This window comes from Thunnus thynnus, chromosome 21 (genome assembly GCF_963924715.1).
Source record: "Thunnus thynnus chromosome 21, fThuThy2.1, whole genome shotgun sequence".
NCBI lineage: Eukaryota > Metazoa > Chordata > Actinopteri > Scombriformes > Scombridae > Thunnus > Thunnus thynnus.
In genome coordinates, this window is record NC_089537.1 from 6,424,597 (window position 1) to 6,444,242 (window position 19,646).

At 39.1% G+C, this 19,646-nt stretch overlaps 1 protein-coding gene across 3 annotated transcripts in view; it reads left to right on the plus strand.

The window, feature by feature from the left end:
* Positions 1 to 844: 844 nt before the first annotated feature.
* Positions 845 to 19,646, plus strand: part of LOC137173525 (collagen alpha-1(XVIII) chain-like) — a 60,655-nt gene continuing 41,853 nt past the window's right edge. For 2 of the 3 annotated variants that reach the window (XM_067578401.1, XM_067578402.1), the window contains exons 1-2: positions 846 to 1,157; positions 1,253 to 1,335. In XM_067578401.1, the coding sequence (XP_067434502.1) occupies positions 1,147 to 1,157; positions 1,253 to 1,335 (94 nt within the window). In that variant the 5' untranslated portion in view covers positions 846 to 1,146. Of the gene's footprint in view, positions 1,158 to 1,252; positions 1,336 to 19,646 lie in introns of all 3 variants that reach the window. The other variant, XM_067578400.1, reaches the window with a different exon arrangement.

Below are 19,646 nucleotides of genomic sequence, written 5' to 3' on the forward strand. Positions count from 1 at the left end.
ATGGAGTTTGAGATCAATAGATGGATTGGTGAGTTATTGACAGTGATGTGAGTATTTTACTTGTATAGTCCTGTTGAAGAGGGAAGTGAAGGAGAACCTTCACGCATGGTCATACACTCTGGTTAGTGAGAGAAAATATTTGATTGGGGATACAAGCGGCTGAAATTAGTTTCCTTGCAGGGTGGCTGGCCTCAGCCCTTAGGGACAGGATGAAGAGCTTGGCGCATTGAAAGGAAGTAACTTATTACTACTCTGACATGGTGTAAAAAGAGCAAATGGTAAACCGTGAGGCTCTTTTTTTAATGAGATAAAATTGTGCCGGATGTGAATCCCTTGTGCTTTTGGTAGGCGAGTTTGATCCACCGCGAGAATAGCGGACTCCGCCACTACCAATAAAAACTATTATATAGAGGCATAACTATTGAATGCAAATACATTGAATGGGTATTTCAGAAAAAAATGACTACCATAAATGTTGGATTTCATGAAATCAATATCTTAAAGATTATAACTTTAACAGAATGACAAAGAAGGTAATGGCTTTGATAGTGTGAGCTTTGGGTTTAGCTGTTTAAATATTTTCTTTGATCCAATGATAACTTCTTGTCTTCACTATACTTAAAAGGAAGTTTTGAACTTGATGCTGCAGCTCTTGAAGCATCTCCCCCAACAGGTCAAGGTCACACAAGAGTAGTGCTTTAAAGCTCAGGCAAAGTGAGAGAAACCACACCAGTGAGGAGGAGCAGGAGGAGCAAAGGACGGGGGGGAGGGGGGCGACTTAACTGGAGTGTGTTAATTTGTATCTGGGGTGGTGATGTCTGAGGGGAGGACTGGATTAGTAAGCGGTGGTCCGTAGAGGGAGACGCGAGGAGTCGGGTTTCAGCTTTGCGGGGGCCCCTTGAGTCCCGACGTACTGAGCTGCCTTTGTTTGACTGGGAACCAGAGAGAGAGAGAGAGAGAGAGAGAGAGAGAGAGAGAGAGAGAGAGCGAGCAAGAGAGGAGGAGGAGGAGAGTCAGAGGCTTTTAGTTTGGAGCGTGTGTGAGAGGGAGGCAGAGTGGGCTCCATCTCTCTCTCCCTCTTTTACTATCACTATCACACATGAACAGGACGACTTTAGTTTGGATCTAAGCTCACCGTCACTGAAGATGACTTCACGGTAAATGAAAGACACTGTGTTTATGAATGAACAAGTTATTTTTAAGTCAACTTTTTAGACTGTTTTCTCACTCTTCAGTTCTGTCTTTTATGCAGCATTCCTCCCTGGTTTGTTGGATTATTTCTACTAGTCCTCCGGCTCTGCTGCCGACGTTCCTCTGCCTATCAGCTACTGGACGGTATGTGCCCTCTCCTGTCTGTTGATTGCATGTTGCTGGAGCAAGTGTTTCTTTTTGCTGTTGGTGAACTTTCTGCTGGCTCAGGAGTTTTCATCTGCTGAATATGAATGGTGAAACTGTTGCACTCTTGTCCAGGAATGTAATAAGAGTTACACTGATAAAAGTGCTTAAATATTACAGCAAGGCCAGTGTGCTCTTTTTGGAAGATAATATGAATACTATACTATTACTTTAGGACATTATGAACATATTTAATTAAGTTAGTCATATGGAAATAGTGATATATTATTCAGAGAGACAAAATAAAGTCTGTAAAGTCAATACTGAGTTGCACATTTTAAATCAACATTTGAAGTCCCTATGATATAATATGACAGTAACATCAAAGCAATACCAGGGTTTTTTTTTTCCTGCATTCACTGCACATCATCTTGGCTCTCTACTAAAGTGCCTATATATTAAAGACCCTGAGAAAGTCTTGAGGGGTTTTCAGTCTGAGTTTTGACGGCTTATTTGCATTAGACCCACATCTGATAAGATCAGTAAATCCCATGGGATGCTTCATGTCGGACTGCCCTGGGTCCAGAGTCATTGTACACTGTTTATACCACAAGTAGGGTGGTAACAATGCAATGAGGAAAACATGGAAGTCCCCAACCTCCACTTTTGGAACCACTGCTACATGACATCACAGTGCATGAGAGGAGATACCTGTCGGCTTCTGGGCTGTATGATGATTTCAATTATTCTCTCGACTGATACGTTTCCCTGCGTCTCTGTGCAGTGCTTTTCTGTCTCTGCAGACTGTTTTCACAGCTCAAACCTCGACTTTTTTTTCCATGATTAATGGATCAATCAGGCATTTAAACATGTTACCAATTAGTGCTGAAAGAACTGCAGACTTTTTCTTTTTCCATTGCAGTTGGAAACAATGTGCACATTGACAGACAGGCTTTGCAATCAGTAGCACCGCATAATTAAGGTGATGTAATGCCGTAGCTACTGACTTTTGAGTGTGTGTCTTGGAAGGTGCTCGTCAGAGATGAAGGTCGATGTCAATTATGTCAGCGGGCTTCATTTTATTAGTTTTCATGCTGCTCCTCAGACAGACAGGCTAATATGCCATCACCGCCTCCGTCAGTGTGCTGGAATCCAGATTGGCATTTGTAGCCGTATGTGCGCGTGTGTGTGTGTGTGTGTCTGTGTGGATATCATGACCTATGATCTCCTCAAGGACCTCCATGTCACAAAAGCAGCATTGTCTGGACCCAGTCAAATAATTAGGGGGTCTCTCTAGCTAGTGTGGCTCTACGGAGCTTAATTGTCAAAGTCTGACATTTTCAATTAAACACCACTCTGGCTGCTGGTGGCTAAAAAGTGTAACCACTCTGCAATAAAACACTGTCCCTAGTTTCAAGATAAGGTGTAGGGTTAGGTTAGGGTTAAAATACGATCTTGTAGGAATGAGATTTGATTCAGAATAAGTTTTTAAATGTGTGAAATTAATGTTTGCAACTCCGCAGAACTTGACAATGAATCTGTGTGAAGATGTGGGTGGAGTTGGGTTGATGTCAGTGTTTCTAAATAAAAGTTTTTTTTTAAAGTGTGATTTAATGCTCCTCTACTGTAGATCCTACAGAGGCTGTCTCTCTCTCTCTCTCTCACTCTCTCTGTTTGTGCTTTTGCCATATTCATAATCTGCCATGATTCATTTTTTTCAAGAAGGGGAAAAAAAGAGTTTTGTGTGTGTGTGTGTGTGTGAGTGTGCACGCGCACATTGGCTGGCTTGCCTGAAAGAGCACCAGGGACAAATATTTCCAGGCTGTAAATATTCTTGAAAACAGAGCTGTCGCTGTGGCAACATTCACATTTCTGTGCACGTTTTGTTGAAATGACGCTGATATAATTCTTCTCCTCAGTGTGAAGTAGTGCACACTGTTTCCTTCGACTGTGTCTTTTACGAGTGTATCCTGATGTCGTTAGGTGGATGCAGCAGAAGTGAGCTGGCAGGACACTGATCTTCCATTCATGGGATCTCTCTTGTCGACTCATACTTTCAATTTAACAGGAATAATGAATTCTATTCATGAGTCTTATGACTATGCAGGCTAGATTTTAGGTCCACGAACACATTTGTAAATAAGGAACAGATTTATTACAAACTTAGTAACGCACATTTTCTGATGATTCAGAGATGATGACAAAAAGTGAAACAATGACTGGACAAATTAATGAGAAAGTTAATTGTCTAATAAACTAGTAAAGTCATGCATGGATGAGTTAATTAACACATGTGTGGGTGAAGTTTTCAGAAGGTTCCTGACTAAGCAAAAGTACGGGTGAATGAATTAATGAATAATCAGATGGATGGATTAATGGTTAGATCAGGGAGTAAATGAGTGAGCGAATGTTATTTGACAGAAAAGGGGTTGAATGAGTGAATGGGCACATAAATGAGTAAATGAATGAATAAACAAGTCTATAAACTACACAAACAAGTAAACAAACCCACAAAAAGCAATAAATTGGCTTTGAATCCAGTTGTGAAGGATCCAGATGTGATTAAGCTTAAGTATACCCCTTTGTGCTATAGTTATGGTCTTCATTCAACAGAGTGATCATAAAAGCATTCCTTCTGGGAATTAGCTGCTTTGAAGCTTTACTAATGAGCAACATGTAAACAAACATAGTATACAAATCAACATCACCAGCCTGGTGTGCACAGGTGGATCAGCAGTTACACTTCATAATGAATTTAACACTCACACACTCATTGTGCGTTGTACTGTGCAAACTCACACGCTTGCATACGCCTCTATACCACACCTACACAAAGAATACACACATACAAACATGCAGCTCATTCCTGTTGCTCCATCTGCTATACACATGGGAATTATTCACAAATAATAATGCTCTTAATTAACTCGATGGAACAACATGAATAACCAGGACACAGTTGTGCTATTAAGCATAATGATAAGATGATGTGGATGATGATGATGTAAGTCTCAGAGAATGTGGTTATGATGATTACATTGGGAGTGGTGATGAGGATAATGTATATGATGATGATGATGATGAGAAAGACAAAGACGATTATGATGCAAGTCCTTGGCGATCAGTATAAGTCTATATAGGGTGTTGCTGAAAACTTGTTAAATGGTTTACATTACCAACACAGATGTCGTAAACATGCTGGACTGACTTCATACATGTTGATGCTGTTTCGAATCACTTGAGTCATAGATGGACTTCAAGTACATTTGAATAAATTCATCCCTAAACTAAATGGATACCATTTGGAAAATAAACACTGATGCACACAGTTTTAATTGACTTTAAAGTTAAACGCAATCTGGTCTACTATCAAGGCAGGACTCATTGTTTTCTTCTTTTTATCTTTTGTTTGTTCAGGGAAGGTCAACTGAGTACATTTGCTCTTTTCTTTCAATTCCCCACCCCTCATTTTTTTCCATTTTCCTGCTGTTGTGAGGGTCAAGCCACTACAGGATCCTCATGTCACAAACAAGCCAACTGGCTTGTTTGGTCCTTCTCCACACAACAATTTTTATACAACAGAACTGGTGGTTTATACTGGCTACAGCTTCTTTTTTTAAGCGAAGAAAGATTAATTTAATACCACAACTTTCCCAAAATGTTTCTACTTTGGAATGAAACCAGTCAGTTTTATAAATGAATGCTTTGGTCTAAAGAGGAAGATTTGGGTGTGATTGTTAATTATTGGCTCACAGTTGGATGACTAAGCATGTTTTGTTGATTTATGAATGGGGAATCTCTTACACTCAAAACCCTGTGACTCACTCTGGTCAACATCAAGAATAGCTATGGCAAGAGTTAGTCATAAACCATTAGCTCAAGTTAATATGAAGCATCTTCTAAAAGTAGGTATTGACTGATTAAATATTGCTGCAAACTGTCATTAAACAGTTTTTATATATCATATTATAGAAAGTCTTTGTCATTTGGTGTATTGGACTGAAATTCTGAGTTGTGGGCTTGGCTGCTGTAGTGACTGTTCTGTGTTTTTGAAAGTTGAAACAATGTCTTTTTCCAAATTCTGGAAAGCATTAGGGAGAGAGAGAGAGTGCTCATTTCTAAATGAACAAGAAGATGCTGTGTCCAAACAAAAGCTGTGGAGAAAACTTACAGGCAATGGTTATAAAATAGACAGAAACCTTTTTTAAAATCAAAAATATAAACTTTTTATCTAACGTCAAATTCATCCAAAATTGATTGTAAGTCCAGCTGAACGTGGCTAATCTATGGATTCATCATTGTCTGTGAATATCCATAAACTACTTGCACTAATTATCAATAATACGTGCAGATTCATCATCTGTCCACCACTTGAAATGAGAAGACTTTGGGTTTAAGGAAATAGTCCAGTGTAAATCTCTCCAAAGCACAATACTTACCGCATCTATTTCAACTTAACAAGACCTTGGTTTGGTTTCAGTTTGATGTAGGTCATCGGGACCACAGCCCTGCACAGAGTTAACATGTCATCTTTTAAATAAAGTGTCATTTCAACTCCAGTACAGTAAGATCCTCAGTCACATCCAACAATGATTTCATGAATGAGCAAGAAAAAAAACACACATAAAGTTCTGGCTATTCTGTGACACTTTATTTCCATCCACCACATCATGTAACACAAAAGTGCATCAACTTATATCCAGTTCATGAACAGTTTTCTTTTTTTTTTGTGCTTGAGACGCATGAAGTTATGCAGGTCTTTCCAATGAGCTCTGAGCACCAAAGCTGTCACCACATTAAAAAAAAAACCAACCAATAAAAAAAAGGGATATCACTATGCTATTACACATAATGCTAAGAGTGGCCAGATGTTTCCTTTAACCATGCAGATGTGTTTACGTTTCCTGAGTCAAATGCACAAGTGGGTTGTATGAGTATGAGTTTACATTTCAGACATTAAGCAGATGTTTGGATGCATAAGTAATTTACTGTTGAATGCAAAAACCATAACAAATCTGTTTTGGCTCAAGTACACTTTTGGCAAGACACATCAGGATTCTTAGTCTCTTTAACCAGTTGGACAAATAAAATAAAAAAATAAGTCAACAAATGCAGAACTGAGCAAACGTTAGGTGTAAAAAATATGCCCATTTATCTGCTATTAACTTCTACAAATGTCCCATCATTTCCATTGCCACCAAACAGCAAAAAATGCCATAATGTTCTAGGAGCATGCAGTTGACATTTCTATCATGAGGTTATTAAACCTTCAGGGAAAAAAAAGTCCTGCCATTGGAGACTGCTGAAATGATTATTAATTCATCATTTCACTGCATCCATATTTATGGATTTGTTTGTTTGTTTGTTACAGTGACACAAGTACTTCTTGTGGCCATTTACACTTTCATGTGTCAGCAAGCTCAAACTGCTTCAAGATGTACTGGAGGGTGTGTGTGTGTGTGGTGCACATGTCTCTGCATTCCAGAATATTCCTCTTGACATCCACCAGATGCCAAATTTGGTCCAATATGACACCTGTTATTATCTTCATCTGGCTCCCATTTAATTTCTCTGTCATGCAGTTTGTTGTTATTGTGACTTGATGAGGAGTTTGGATAAACCGATGGAAAAACTTTGAAAAGGAAACAGAAGACGATGTCAAAGCAGTAAAGAGCTCACTGTCAAATTTAATAGACGACTTAGGATTCTGCAGACATGACAGTTTGAGAGAAGCTGCTCCACAGGCTCCGGGCCTCGACACTTGTATCTGTGAATAATCTAAACCAAAACAAACCCTAAACTAAAACCATATGCGCTATCCTGTAGGGTAAACAGGAATAACTAAATTTGTCCTGGACAAAACAAACCACTATTTTAAGTCATGGACACAGTGGGAGCACAGACGGTGTTAGATGAGATAGATGACTCTCTTCAAAGCATGAAACCCAGTAGACAAACACAGGATGTGTTAAGCTTTGGAAAGTCTCTCTGTGGGAAGGCGGTAACGTCAAATGTTACCTTGACCCCCGTCTTTTGTAGCGTTGTTGAAAAAAACCTTCACAGGTTAATTTATAATGACCTTGTTAGCAGATACAGCGGCATAATCTGAATACTGTTTCTAAATACCAACAGCTTTTCATCATAATCAGCAGTTTTTGTGAGAAAGTTTGATAGTGTGTTGTTAACAAATTTGAGATAACATGTCTTTGTTTAACCTCTAATTAATTCCTCTTTATCTGAACATCAGTTGTCACTCAATGAAATCAAAGCTTAAGCCATCAAAGAGCTTTTATACCACATGAGCACTTTGTTTGATGAGGTCAACTGTTTTCTCTGCTTGGCTGCCATTATAATGTTGGAAGTCAGGCAGACCAGATGGAACAGCAATTGCAAATGCCAGCTTCGGTATTGCCTTTCATACATGGATGAATTATGAAATAATGGGCTCATGGGCATGGGTGTTTTAAAAACTCCCACTCCCACTTGCCGTCTTTGGTGGTCAAGTGGCCATGCAGTTGGAGAGTTTTATGATTTCTTTCAGCAGATTCTGAGGCCCCATTTGCACTGCGTCAATACTGAACCTAAACTGACTGTGCTTTGTAAAACTTGAGGGAATAAACGCTCACTTTGAAGGAGTCATGATGGATTCTTTCTTCTTCTTAAAGCGAATCCTTGAGCCATTCTTCAGTTTTTCAGACTTTATGCCCTTTCACTTTGCAATGAGGACAATTACTTCACACAGAGGTCAGGACCCACTGACCCTTTGACCTTTGGGCCTCTGCTTTATTGGCATGTAATCTGTCCTTGCTTTCATAATGTAACAGCACAACAGCTAATGCTAATTAGGTAGAACAATGCATAAAACATCTATATCTATGTTTTTCAAATTTCAAATGTATTATCTACCCCAGCAATCCATCCAATTACTTCCATGCATCATTTTTGACATGTTACTGCTGTAGTCTTAAGCTTGCTGAGCATCCAAACTTACAGTAGGTCATAGGTCAAGCTCCCTTGTTGCGCTTAAGTTCGGAAGCGGAAGTTGTGATTGGACTTCTTACAGTGTTTCAGCGTTTCTTCACTCTCTATCCCCTCACAAGCTGATGAAAGTCTCCTCCTAAATTCCCAATTGCTCCTTCAGAGCTGTTTGAAGGTCAACAGTAAGACTGGCTGTAAATGGTTTGAGTGAGTCTAACTTTAAATGTGGAGCAGGATGAAAAGAGGAATTCTCTTTGTAGCAGAATGTTGGAATATTTCAGCATGTAAACACGGTTACAGCTGTAAAGGGCGGAGTTGTGAGTGACTAACAGTGCATCCTGTATACTATGAGGGCATTATACTGAATAAAATGTGATACATGATATAACTTGTGAGTCCTCCCGCATTCCTGTACGAAATTGCACGCTCATAGGTTGCTGTCAGAAGGGCTTAGAGGTGCATCAAATCTGCAATTTACGATAATGTAAAGTGGTCTGAATTAGAGTGTTTATTTTTCTGGGAGCGGCCGGCTTCCTGGCTTTTGCCCATTGGGTGAAAACATGGAATTTCTAACAGTCTGGAAAGTGTCGGTCAGACGGAAAGATAGAGTTGAAACAAGCAGGTGTCTGTGCAGCTGTGGAGACCACAGAGAGAGAGAGGACATGTCCTGTCATACAACAACAGAGCATCTGAGAGTCTAATGGGGTCACGGAGTGCAGAGCTGCAGCGTGTGTGGCTTCGAGAACATGCATGCCTGTGAGAAATGAAGACATCAGAATCCTTAAATGACATTTTTCAGTAGAAAAAAAAGAATTAAAAGATTATTTTATATTTATGCCCCCCTAAATTATGTTCATGCATGTGGATGTGTGTTTTGTATTTGCGTCACAGGAGGGGGTCTCCACTAATGACAGAGCCGTCAGCAGTGAGAAGAGATTTATGAAGGTTTCCTTTTTCCTTCTTCATTCTGAAATATCACCTTTACCCTCTTTCACCCTCTGATCTGTTTCATCTGTCCGTCGCCTCTACCAGGATGTTAGTGTTGAAGATAAGGATGTTTTGTCCCGGTTAGACTAATTGCTACATGACTGAGGGTAACACTTTATTTGTACTCAGATTATCTTTATTTGAAGTTTAGCTAATCATCTTCAAATGGTGGAACAGCTTCATTTCAACAGCCTCCAGTCTTCTGGGAAGGTTTACTACAACATTTTAGAACCTGGCTGAAGAGATTTGTTCCCATTCAGCCACAGGAGCAAAACAGATGTGGGGCCTCTGATGTTGGGTGAAAAGGTCTGGTAGTGTTAAAATTCATCACAAAGGTGTTGGATGAGGTTAAGTTCAGTGTTCTGGCTGCCACGTTTGAAATAAAATTTGATGCCGTAAGATTAAGACGTAGACAAAGGTGTCCACATACTTTTGGTCATATAATGTAAGGTTGTGCAAATTAAGCAAGTGAATGTCTTTGATGTTGGTCATTGGTAAATATGAAAATAACTGCTTCTCTTTTAATAAAACTGTGTCAACGTCTGTGCTCATAGTGGACAGTCTTCCACAAGGTTACACCGGGTCACAGTTCAGCTAACGCAACCATGAACCCTTATGGCTCTGGTTTTGTCTCCTGTCCAGTTAATGGATGACTTCTGGTCAGATAAACCAGATAAAAAAGTTCAAAGAAAGTTCTTGTTTTTCTTAGAGTTTGAACATTTAAACACATAAAGTTGAACTTTGTATTTTTTCTCAAACCAGTTTGTCATGTTGTCATAGTGGGAATACTTATCTGAAGACCACCTGCTTGACTCCTACTGTAATTAGGAGATTCTTGTATGATGTAAATCTTTCTGGCAAGCTACTTGTAATTCCTGAGGGATAGCTGTTTTTCTTTGGCAGCTTCAAGTATAAGAAAGGGAGAGATCGATATGACGATAGCTGGAGAGAGACAGATTGGAAGATATTCCCTGAAGAGCATCTGTAGTGGGATCTTGATTATCTCACGGAGGGAAGTGGGATTAGTGGTGGTGCTGATGGTCGTTTTTTGGTGTGTGTGTGTGTGTGTGTGTGTGTGTGTGTGTGTGCTCAGCTGGTCTGCAGCTGCGTTGTTTTTGTGCACAAGTGTCGACTCACTTCCAGAAAATCCCACCACAGATCTAATTAATAGTTTGGTCTCAGTTTACCTGATTGTTTCCCCACTGCTGGCTAGTAAACACCAACAAACATCTGTCTCTTTCTGTCTCCTCTGTCTTTCAGTTTCACTCACTTTAAATCTTCCTCCTCTTATGTCTTTGTTTCTTACATATGTCTTCTTTTTTCACGTTATCAGTTCATGTTTTTCTCACTTATCACATGAAACAAATATAATAAATAAATATTCTTTTCCCCTTATTTATTTGCTTTCTTTGCTTTAGCAGAACGCTGTTTATTGTGTTGCTATCCTGGAAATTCATGCAGGAAATAATAACAAATCGGCAACTCAATTCCTCATTTTGGTTTGTGGTTAACGCCGCTGCTGTTCCTGCTGTTGGCCTCTCATTAGCACTACCAGCTATTATGTTCGTGCATGTAGTAAACTGCCACACTTAGACTCCAAAACCATAAGTATGTGGCACCTTTCCATCAAAAAAAAAGGGGGAAAAACCCCAATGATTTAAATCTGTTTTTATTATATCAGACTTAATTCAATCAGGAGTTCATGCCACTTGTGGGAGTCATAGTGGCTGATTTAATTAGTTGTATCATCAATACAATTGAATCTAGTTGCAGAATTTAGCAACATTTTGCAGGCTGGCAAAAAGGCTGCAAACACTGACCAAAGTGTGTGTGGTCACAGAAAAGTCTGTTTTTTTATGGTTTTATACTGTAATATGTCTTCATGGCATGCAGCATCATGAAAGTCATGATGTGTTTTAAGTTGAGGTCTCTGTAATTATACTCATAAAATGTTATTGACATGGTCAAAACAGCTCTCAAGAATTTCTTAAAGGACTCCTAAGTAACCATGCAAACTGCTTCAGTGTGGACCAGACAAAGTGTGAGGTGTTTTTTTTTTATTTCCATTTTTCTGCTCTCTCTTGTCAAAGTTGGATCTCACTTCAGCTTCTAGTGCAGTGCAGTTTTCAATTAATATGTAACACATAAAACTTAACCATCATATGATTGATCATAGTAAACACAGAGTGAGATAAGAAAAACTTACCAGGTGCACTAATCCAAGCTAAGTCTATCACTTGCCTGTTAGAGGTAAAATATGTTGGTCCAGTTCTGTTGAGTCTTTACTTCATTAAGAGATATATTTGTGCACACTCACATTTGGTAGCTGCCCAGTTTAAAATGAGAACCAGATTCATGTACCAAAGTTGACAAGTAAGCGGTTTAATTGGATGAACATTGTACTAATCCTGCCAGTGTTTGGGGATCTGCTTCAAAAATGCATTTATGTAGCTATGAAGCATTTTTAACAAACACCCAATGCAATTATTGAAAACAACCAATCTTATGTGTAAACGGAGGACTTCTTTCTTAAGAAAGGAAAAACTTTCCTAAACCTATCGTAGCATTTGAGAATGCAGGAACAAAGCCTGGACATCTATTGGCTTCGACTCAAGCAAATTATTATTGTAGGTGAACTTGGCAAGTGCAGAGAACATTTCTTCTCCTTCGAGCCCTGGTTGAACAATGCTGTCATCACTCCGTCCCTCAGGCAAAACCAGACATCCCAATCTGGTGCTCAAGCCCGTAAAGCTTTCAGCAGCCTTTTTTGAACAGTGAGTGGAGAGAAAAACAGATCTGTTTTCCAAAAAGCTTTCAGACTTGAACAAATTCAACACCTATTCAGCGGCTTAAAATAGTCCTGATGTATTCATTACACTTCATTGGAGACCTCTGGTTATTATATATATAATAGGTCTGGCTTTTGATCAACAAGGAGCAAAAACAATTTATTGGCATCAAGAGATTAGATATCCGATTTGGAGCCAGATAGATATGTGTTTTTGTCACGGTCAGGAGACGGGATGTCCCAATGTGGCGCTCAGACTTATGCTATAAACTTTTCAACAGCTTCCAAAAAAAAGTGTGGAGAAAAACAGATAATTAGAGCAAAGGGGAGTCCTTATTTAACCATCATCCTCCAAAAATCTCCGTTTCCTTGCTGTTTCAGCAGCTCCCAGCATCTCCTGAGTCAAATCTGGCAACGCAAACTGTTGGATTTAGAACAAAGGGCAATTCTTTTTTTTTTTTTTTTTTTTTAGATTTGACATCAGCCCTGTTTTGCTGCTTTTTCTTTTTTTTTGCAATCATTGAGCTGCTTCCATTGGAATTAAATAATCAGCAGACTTTTTCTGTTTATTTTGCATAAGTGGTCATGGTATGAAGTAATTTGCCTTCCCAAACACAGCTACTTCCCTCATGGTTCAGTGACATCTTATCCATTAAAACTGAATAAAACCTGGCAAGGTACCGTAGGGGAGCTGAAGGCAGTAGGTTTAATGGAAAATCATGGTGGTTAGCAGGATGTATCTGGAAAGCAGGGCCTGAAATTAATTGAGGTAAAACAGTGAAATGATGGTTTGTCTGGCAAATCTAGCGGTCTATTTGGTAGAGAGTTGCACGGTTTTTAACTAGTCTATTCTATTATGCTGTATTTTTTAATCTATTACAGCTGTCAACAATTTGCTCTTTGGCGTCCTTGGTTTTTTTAACGCAATAATTTTCTGTTCTAATCTCTCATTTCCTCTAATAGATGTTGTCAGCAGTAAAATGCGTCTTTCATTGATATATTGTCATGGCAAAAAGTTGAAATTTGGAAATGGATCTATTTTCTATTACTTTAATAACTGTTTTTATAGATGTACAGTCTAGTTCTGATAAAATCGGCGGCAAAAAAACACAATTTTCCGAAGTCCCTGCTCACAAATCTGCTACTCAATCCGCTCCCCTCTCAGAATAAAAAAGTCTTGTCTCATTCCATTTGAACAATGCTCTTTTTATCCCCTCATCATCAAACTTAAACAGCTGAGTCAAACCTGGCAATGTGGCCAAGGGGAAGAGAAGCAATTTAATGTGATGTTGTGGTTGCCGGAGACGACTTTTGATAACTCCCCCATTGCCAGCAGATATGAAACATGAACTCTACCCCAATTTCCTCTCAGCAAATAACACCAACTGGGAAATCGCTTTTTGCTTTTGATGCATTATTGTGTATAACCTGACTGCAAAACACTCGTGGCAAGAATTCCACTTTTGGCATAAGTTCTGTCTTTTGTTTTGATATTTTCCTTTTCTTCCTTGTGGCTTAGCTGAACACAACCAAGCAAAACTTGTAAGCTAATGAACCCAGTATCTGTGGAGTGTGAGAATCTTTGCCAGAGATCAGAGCCGTAAAAGTCAACTTTTGTCAATCACAGCCACTAAGAAGAAGCAGTCCTCCCCTTTTTGGTTGTGGGCTACCAAGAGGAAACCTCAGACGTTTGTCAGTTTTCCTTCAGGATTTTGTGGTCAGGCATTTTGAAGTAAGAAATGCATTAAGAAAACATAGGATATGTGGTTTAAAAATACAGGCCACTGGAGTACCCCAGTAGCTGAAAGGTTACTGCGCGTACCACATAACCTCAACGTCACTGGTTTGAATCCAACCAGGGACCTTTGTTACATGTCATACCCATCTCTCTCTCCCTTTGTTTCCTGTCTGCGTCTTCACTGCCCGCTATTAATAAAGGCAAAAACTAAAAAAAGAAACATAACAAACAAACAAAAAAAGCAGTGTCCTTGAAGAAAATTAAATAGGAGTGAATTACAGATGTAGAAATTATTGACTCCACATGTTTTTTTGCAGACTATCATTAATTTCAAATGAATTTGTTGCTATAGTTGCAAACTCTGTATTAGTTTCCTTTCATCCTCCTTTTTTCTTCATCTCACTCCTAAAGCCATGTTTTAGATGGCAAGATTTTAAACCTGACAATTAGCCCCCTGCCCCTATCGGCCGTGTTGTTTCGTACAAGATGAAGTCTGCTGAGTGGCTTCAAGGTCTTCCTGTGAAGTTGCCAATAGATGATGCAATATATGTGTAATGATCTGGAACAAGAAGAGGCGGACAGGCAGCATCGTTATTATTATTATTACAGCCTTGGCTTACAGAACAGCTCGTCTTGTAACCCCACGTCGTGGAAGTGGAGGGTAACATGGTGTTCCTCAGGGTTATGAATGAGGTCTTTCCTCTAGTTTATGATGGCAATAGATTGTGGCTTCAAATACATGTTTCTTCCATGTTCATTCAGCTGCTGTGGTCAACCGTAACTTAGAGGCTGTCTGGGAAAAAATAAAGTGGATTTATTATTCACTTAAAAAAACGATGTGGACTTGAAGCTCAATTTAAGTGTGATCATTCTGAACAGATGACCTTTTCTGGTGTCCACACCTGGCTATTTTTGGGTTGTTTGGTTTGCTTGAAATCCAAGCAAATCCAAGAATATGTCCTCCGATTTTCATAAAATCTCCATTTTGACAATGTTTCCAGCAGTTTGTTTGGATAACATTCTTGCTGCAGCCATTACTGAATCAACAGAAAATTTATCTGCAATGAATTTGATAATCGAATAATGTGTCCATGCTGTTTTTTGAGCAAAAATTACGAATATTCACTGGTTCCAGCTTCCCAAATGTGAATATTTTCTGGGTTTTGTACTCTATGATTATAAACCGATTTTATTTTTGGGTTTTGGACTATGGTCAGACAAAACAAGACATTTTCAGAATTAATCATGGGCTCTGGGAACATTGGATGGACATTTTAACAATTTATTGACATTTTACAAACCGCGCGAATAATTGATAAATCGAGAAAATAATCTATAGATGAATTGACAATGAAAATGATTGTTAGTTGCAGCCCGACTCAATATCAGAACCTGCTTTTCAGGCAGTTTGGTAGTTCGGTATCTGGTGTGCAGGTTTGAACCAAAGAACTGAACCCTCCAGCGATAAAATGGTCTTTAAATACCGAATCATGGAATCTTGATGGAACCATAAGAGTGTCGACAGAGACAAATTTATTCCCTTTCCATCACTACCTGCCATAGAAGAAAGAAACTGATGAGAAATGTAAAAAAGACTTATATTTCATAATAGTGATGCTGGGATCTGACTGCACATCTGTCTTTGAAAATGGTTATTGCATCGGATGAGGTGATCATGGTCCCACCCTAACTTGGCCAAAAGATTTCAGGCTACACAATGAACCCTGACTAATATATCTCTTAGTCTTTCATTACCTGCATGATTAGCAAAAGTGATAATAGGGGCCAAAAAGAGACTTTCAAGATCAGGAATATCAACAACAAGGGCGTTTGAAGCATGACAGCATGTTCAAGTGTTGAAGACAAAGTCAAATTAAGTGAGAGAAAGCAAAAACATTCTGACATGTTAGTGAGGCATCTTAGATGTAGAATGAGTCGTCTTTCCCTGACCTCCCATCTGTTGGATTGGGCCATTTTTGAGCTAATATTGTGTAATGTCATCCCAGAATAAGGTGATTTTGAAGAAACAGGGTCAAGAAAGTCTAATGTACAGAGAAACACAGTAGCGAGGAAACAATAATTATAAAAAAGAAAAATATTTTTTCTTCTATAATGAAATCTGTAAAGGTAGAATTGATAATGAAGTTTCACTGGTGATAAAATAGTTGCTAAATTGACCCCAATCTTTACAGACAGACATCCAGTTACTTTTTTTTTCTTGCCTCATCAGGTCAGGTGAGACTGTTGAGAGATGAGCACGACTTTGGCAAAGAAACACACGGAAACATAAACATATTTACATTAGAGCGTCTCGGAATAAGAACTGTATATAAGCAGAAAGGAGAAGCATCTTGATCATTTCTCACCGTTCAGGACGTGTGGCCAATCGATCCCAAACTGTCCTGACAGGTGTTTTGCTTTTTCCAGCATTTGTTAACAATTTGTATGTAATGTCAGTACAAGGCAGAGCAGCTGGAATGGATTTACTTTGAAAAATTATATTTATATACAGTACATGTAGTAAACTGTTTGAGCAAAAAGTTTGGAAACAGTCTGAGGGAGAGCAGAAATGCATCTGTGATTATTTTAGAGCAATGGTTAATAATAAAACAAAACAAAATTGACAATTTCTAATACCTCCAAAACTAAAACACTAGCCGATGTGATTCATCATGAGCTGTAAATGACATCAGAGAGCTTGAAATCCTGATTATTACTTTTTTAGAGATTTTATGCGTGCAGAGGACAAGATTTTCACGCTGTCAGTTTATCTCTTGAATGAGGAAATGGTCAGATGTTGAGGATCAAAGAAGCTGTCAAGGTGCCAGCAGGTACTTGTTGAGGATTTTTATGGAGGCTAACAGCTATGTGCAATCTCCCCTGTTATAGGATGACTGTTAGCAAAGAGAGAAGCCAGCTTCTAAATCTGGAAAGCTTTACACCCATGCAAAAACTACCCCCCTCCCTCCATACACACACACTCACACAGTCATGCTCATGGACACACACACGCACACACACACAGAGCTTCAGACCTGCTGAACTGCGGTTGAGTTGCAACATTTGCTTCTGGATTAAGTTACCTCAACAATGGCTCTGTAAATCAAAGTGCTCATTTTGGAAAGAGCTGAGTCTATTCATTATTACAGAAAAAGGAAAAAAAGGTTGCAGCTCTCTCTCAGTGTGTGTGTGTTTGTGTGTGTGTGCCTGCGTGCATGTGTGCGTGTGTGTGTGTTTCAGTAGTTCAGAATAGCAGCTTCATCTCTAGTTTCATGGTTGTGCGTTGTGTGCATATACAGCAGGGTTCATGGTTATAAAACTATTATTACAGTGACAAATTTTAGTTTGGATTAACCACTTATAGTCAGTTTATTTAAGGAAAAGAGATGCAGATCATACACTGGATAGAGTTTGTTCAGTAGAGACCTTGGATGAGTATGAAACCCCCTGCTACGATACAATATTTTCTCTTGTCACCAAGTAATGCCATCAAAGAGTTGCCATCTCCATTTATCAAATGAAAATGTCAACTGTTTATGGATTCCACTGTTGATCAGATAAAACACACAACTGAAGATGGCACCTCACGCTCTGGGAACTTGCTGTTGGCCTTTGTCCTTACATTTTATTGACGATAAATCAAACCAAGAAATCGAGTCCAGGCGCAACTGAAGAAGCTGATTTTCATGTTCAGTACTTTTGCTTTTTTTAGCATGGATCTGCTTCACATTAAGAACTTAAGACTTTGACACTTGTGGTTGCCTGACTAACTACAATCAGTCTTCTGCACTTGGGGCTATTGGTGCTTTGGTCAAAGGTATGCCAATACAATTTGTGCGTAGAAGGAGAAACGGGAAGGATGCAATACTCACTTCTGATGTCTCATATTGAAATTCCCTTTATGGCCCCCCTCTCATCCCCTTCTTTATCATCTGTCTTTTCTTTGTAACATCAAATAAAGTATAAAAACAGCCCTCGCGAAGCAGACCTCACTGGCTTCTTTCCATTTCTGAAACTTATTTCACAATGTTAGCTTAACGGTGTGAAGTGCCAGGTTATAGGGCCAGTAATAACAGAATAATAGCTTTTACTCTATTTGTTTCATCTCCTCTGTAAATGTATCAAACAGTTGAAGTGAAGACCTCATAGCTTTGATTTTCTCTCCAGTTTTTCGATTTGTTGGGCCAACACCCCTGGCATTAGATCAAAAACTGTCATCAAGCTTAAGCTTTAGACAAAGCGAATTTTACATTGACAAGCTGACATTATAGAGATACACTAGATATTCTCTGTGGAGTAATATGGATACACAGTGAATATGGCAAGTAGAAACATGTTTGAAGCTACTAGCCTTGACTATAAAAACAAGGTTGAAGGTTTCCACCAGACATCACAGGCTTTGGGGCTCCGAGGAGCTGGACCGTTACAGTGCATATTATAAGTAACTGCACTGTTGGGATCTTGGTTATGAAGCTGAGAGACATGTAGCTGTTTGTTATCTTTGTGTGTTTTAAAACCAATACCCTTTCGGCTCCTCTCTGAATTGAAATGTGTGTTTTCTTCACTAAGTCAAGACCAGAGGCAAAGAGGAACATGTGATATAAACAGCGTAACTGTTTCAGTTCTGTTTCAATATCTGATTAAAAGGTGAATAAGAACTGGCAGATTGGAGTGTTTACCCGACAGTATTTTTATTGCCCTCAGTGAAGGTTAGGAATCTTTTGCACCTCCTCTGTCTTTCATGCTCATGTACTTCATTTATTTCTCTTTCATTTGTCTTGCTCTCAATCCAGTCTCCTTGATTTCTACCTCTCTTACTTCTTCTTCAGTCCTCTTCTTCTTGCATGTCAAATGCAGGCCAAGTTCAACACACACTGTGCTGTCTAAATCCCGCAGATTAGACCATTTCACTTATTCTTCTGAGTTTGCCCAGACAAATGGAAATGAGAACCACCCCATATCCTGCTCCCCCAAAAAGAAAAAAAAAAGAGCCACTCTGTAAACTTATTAAATAAATGCCTGTCCACCTCCAAAGGAGTCTTTAAAAGGCTCGGCCTTTGTTTTGGCCACAACACTCGAATTGCTTGGGAGACAAGAGGAATTTCAAGTTTAAAATAACAAGCCGATGAGCTTGACCTGTTTCTGACCTGATAAATGATGCTAACAGCTGCTGAATGTTCTGAGTTGTTGTAGGACACTAGGGTCAAGGATTGGGGTCATTTCCTCCCCAGGGTGAACCCAGACTGCATTTTGACCCAATTTAGCAGCTAATTGACCAGTGCATTTTGAGACAGTTGGGTTACAAGAAGACTGCTACTTGATTTGCTGAGAGGTTTTCTGAAGCAGCACTTTTGCCTACAGTGGTAATCTACACCATCTTGGCAATGTATTTGGTGATGAGGGGTAATTGCAGTGGTGTTATTTCACCATACTTCTCAAGAGATCACTTGGCAGTCGAGCAGAAATCATTAGAACAGTGCACTAACAGAAAGAAATGGTAGAGAAAGTTTCACCTGGGTAGCAGTGGCTGACAGTTCTTCCTCTATTCCAACATATTGCTGTTGCTGCCAAAAAATGTAAAATACCTCCTCTGTGCCAGGACTTTCCCTTGAAAGACCTACCTGTGTTTACAACAGTCAGAAAAGGGCTGAAATGGCTGAATTACTTTTAATTTGTATCAATTAGAAATACAAATTATGTATATAGACAACAATACCACCTACAGATTCTGAACTGGCCTTTCAGGTTCATAATAGCCATGGTTCTTGGTTCCTTAGAAAACAAAGAAAAACCAAAAAAGAGGGAAATACAAAAAAGGAA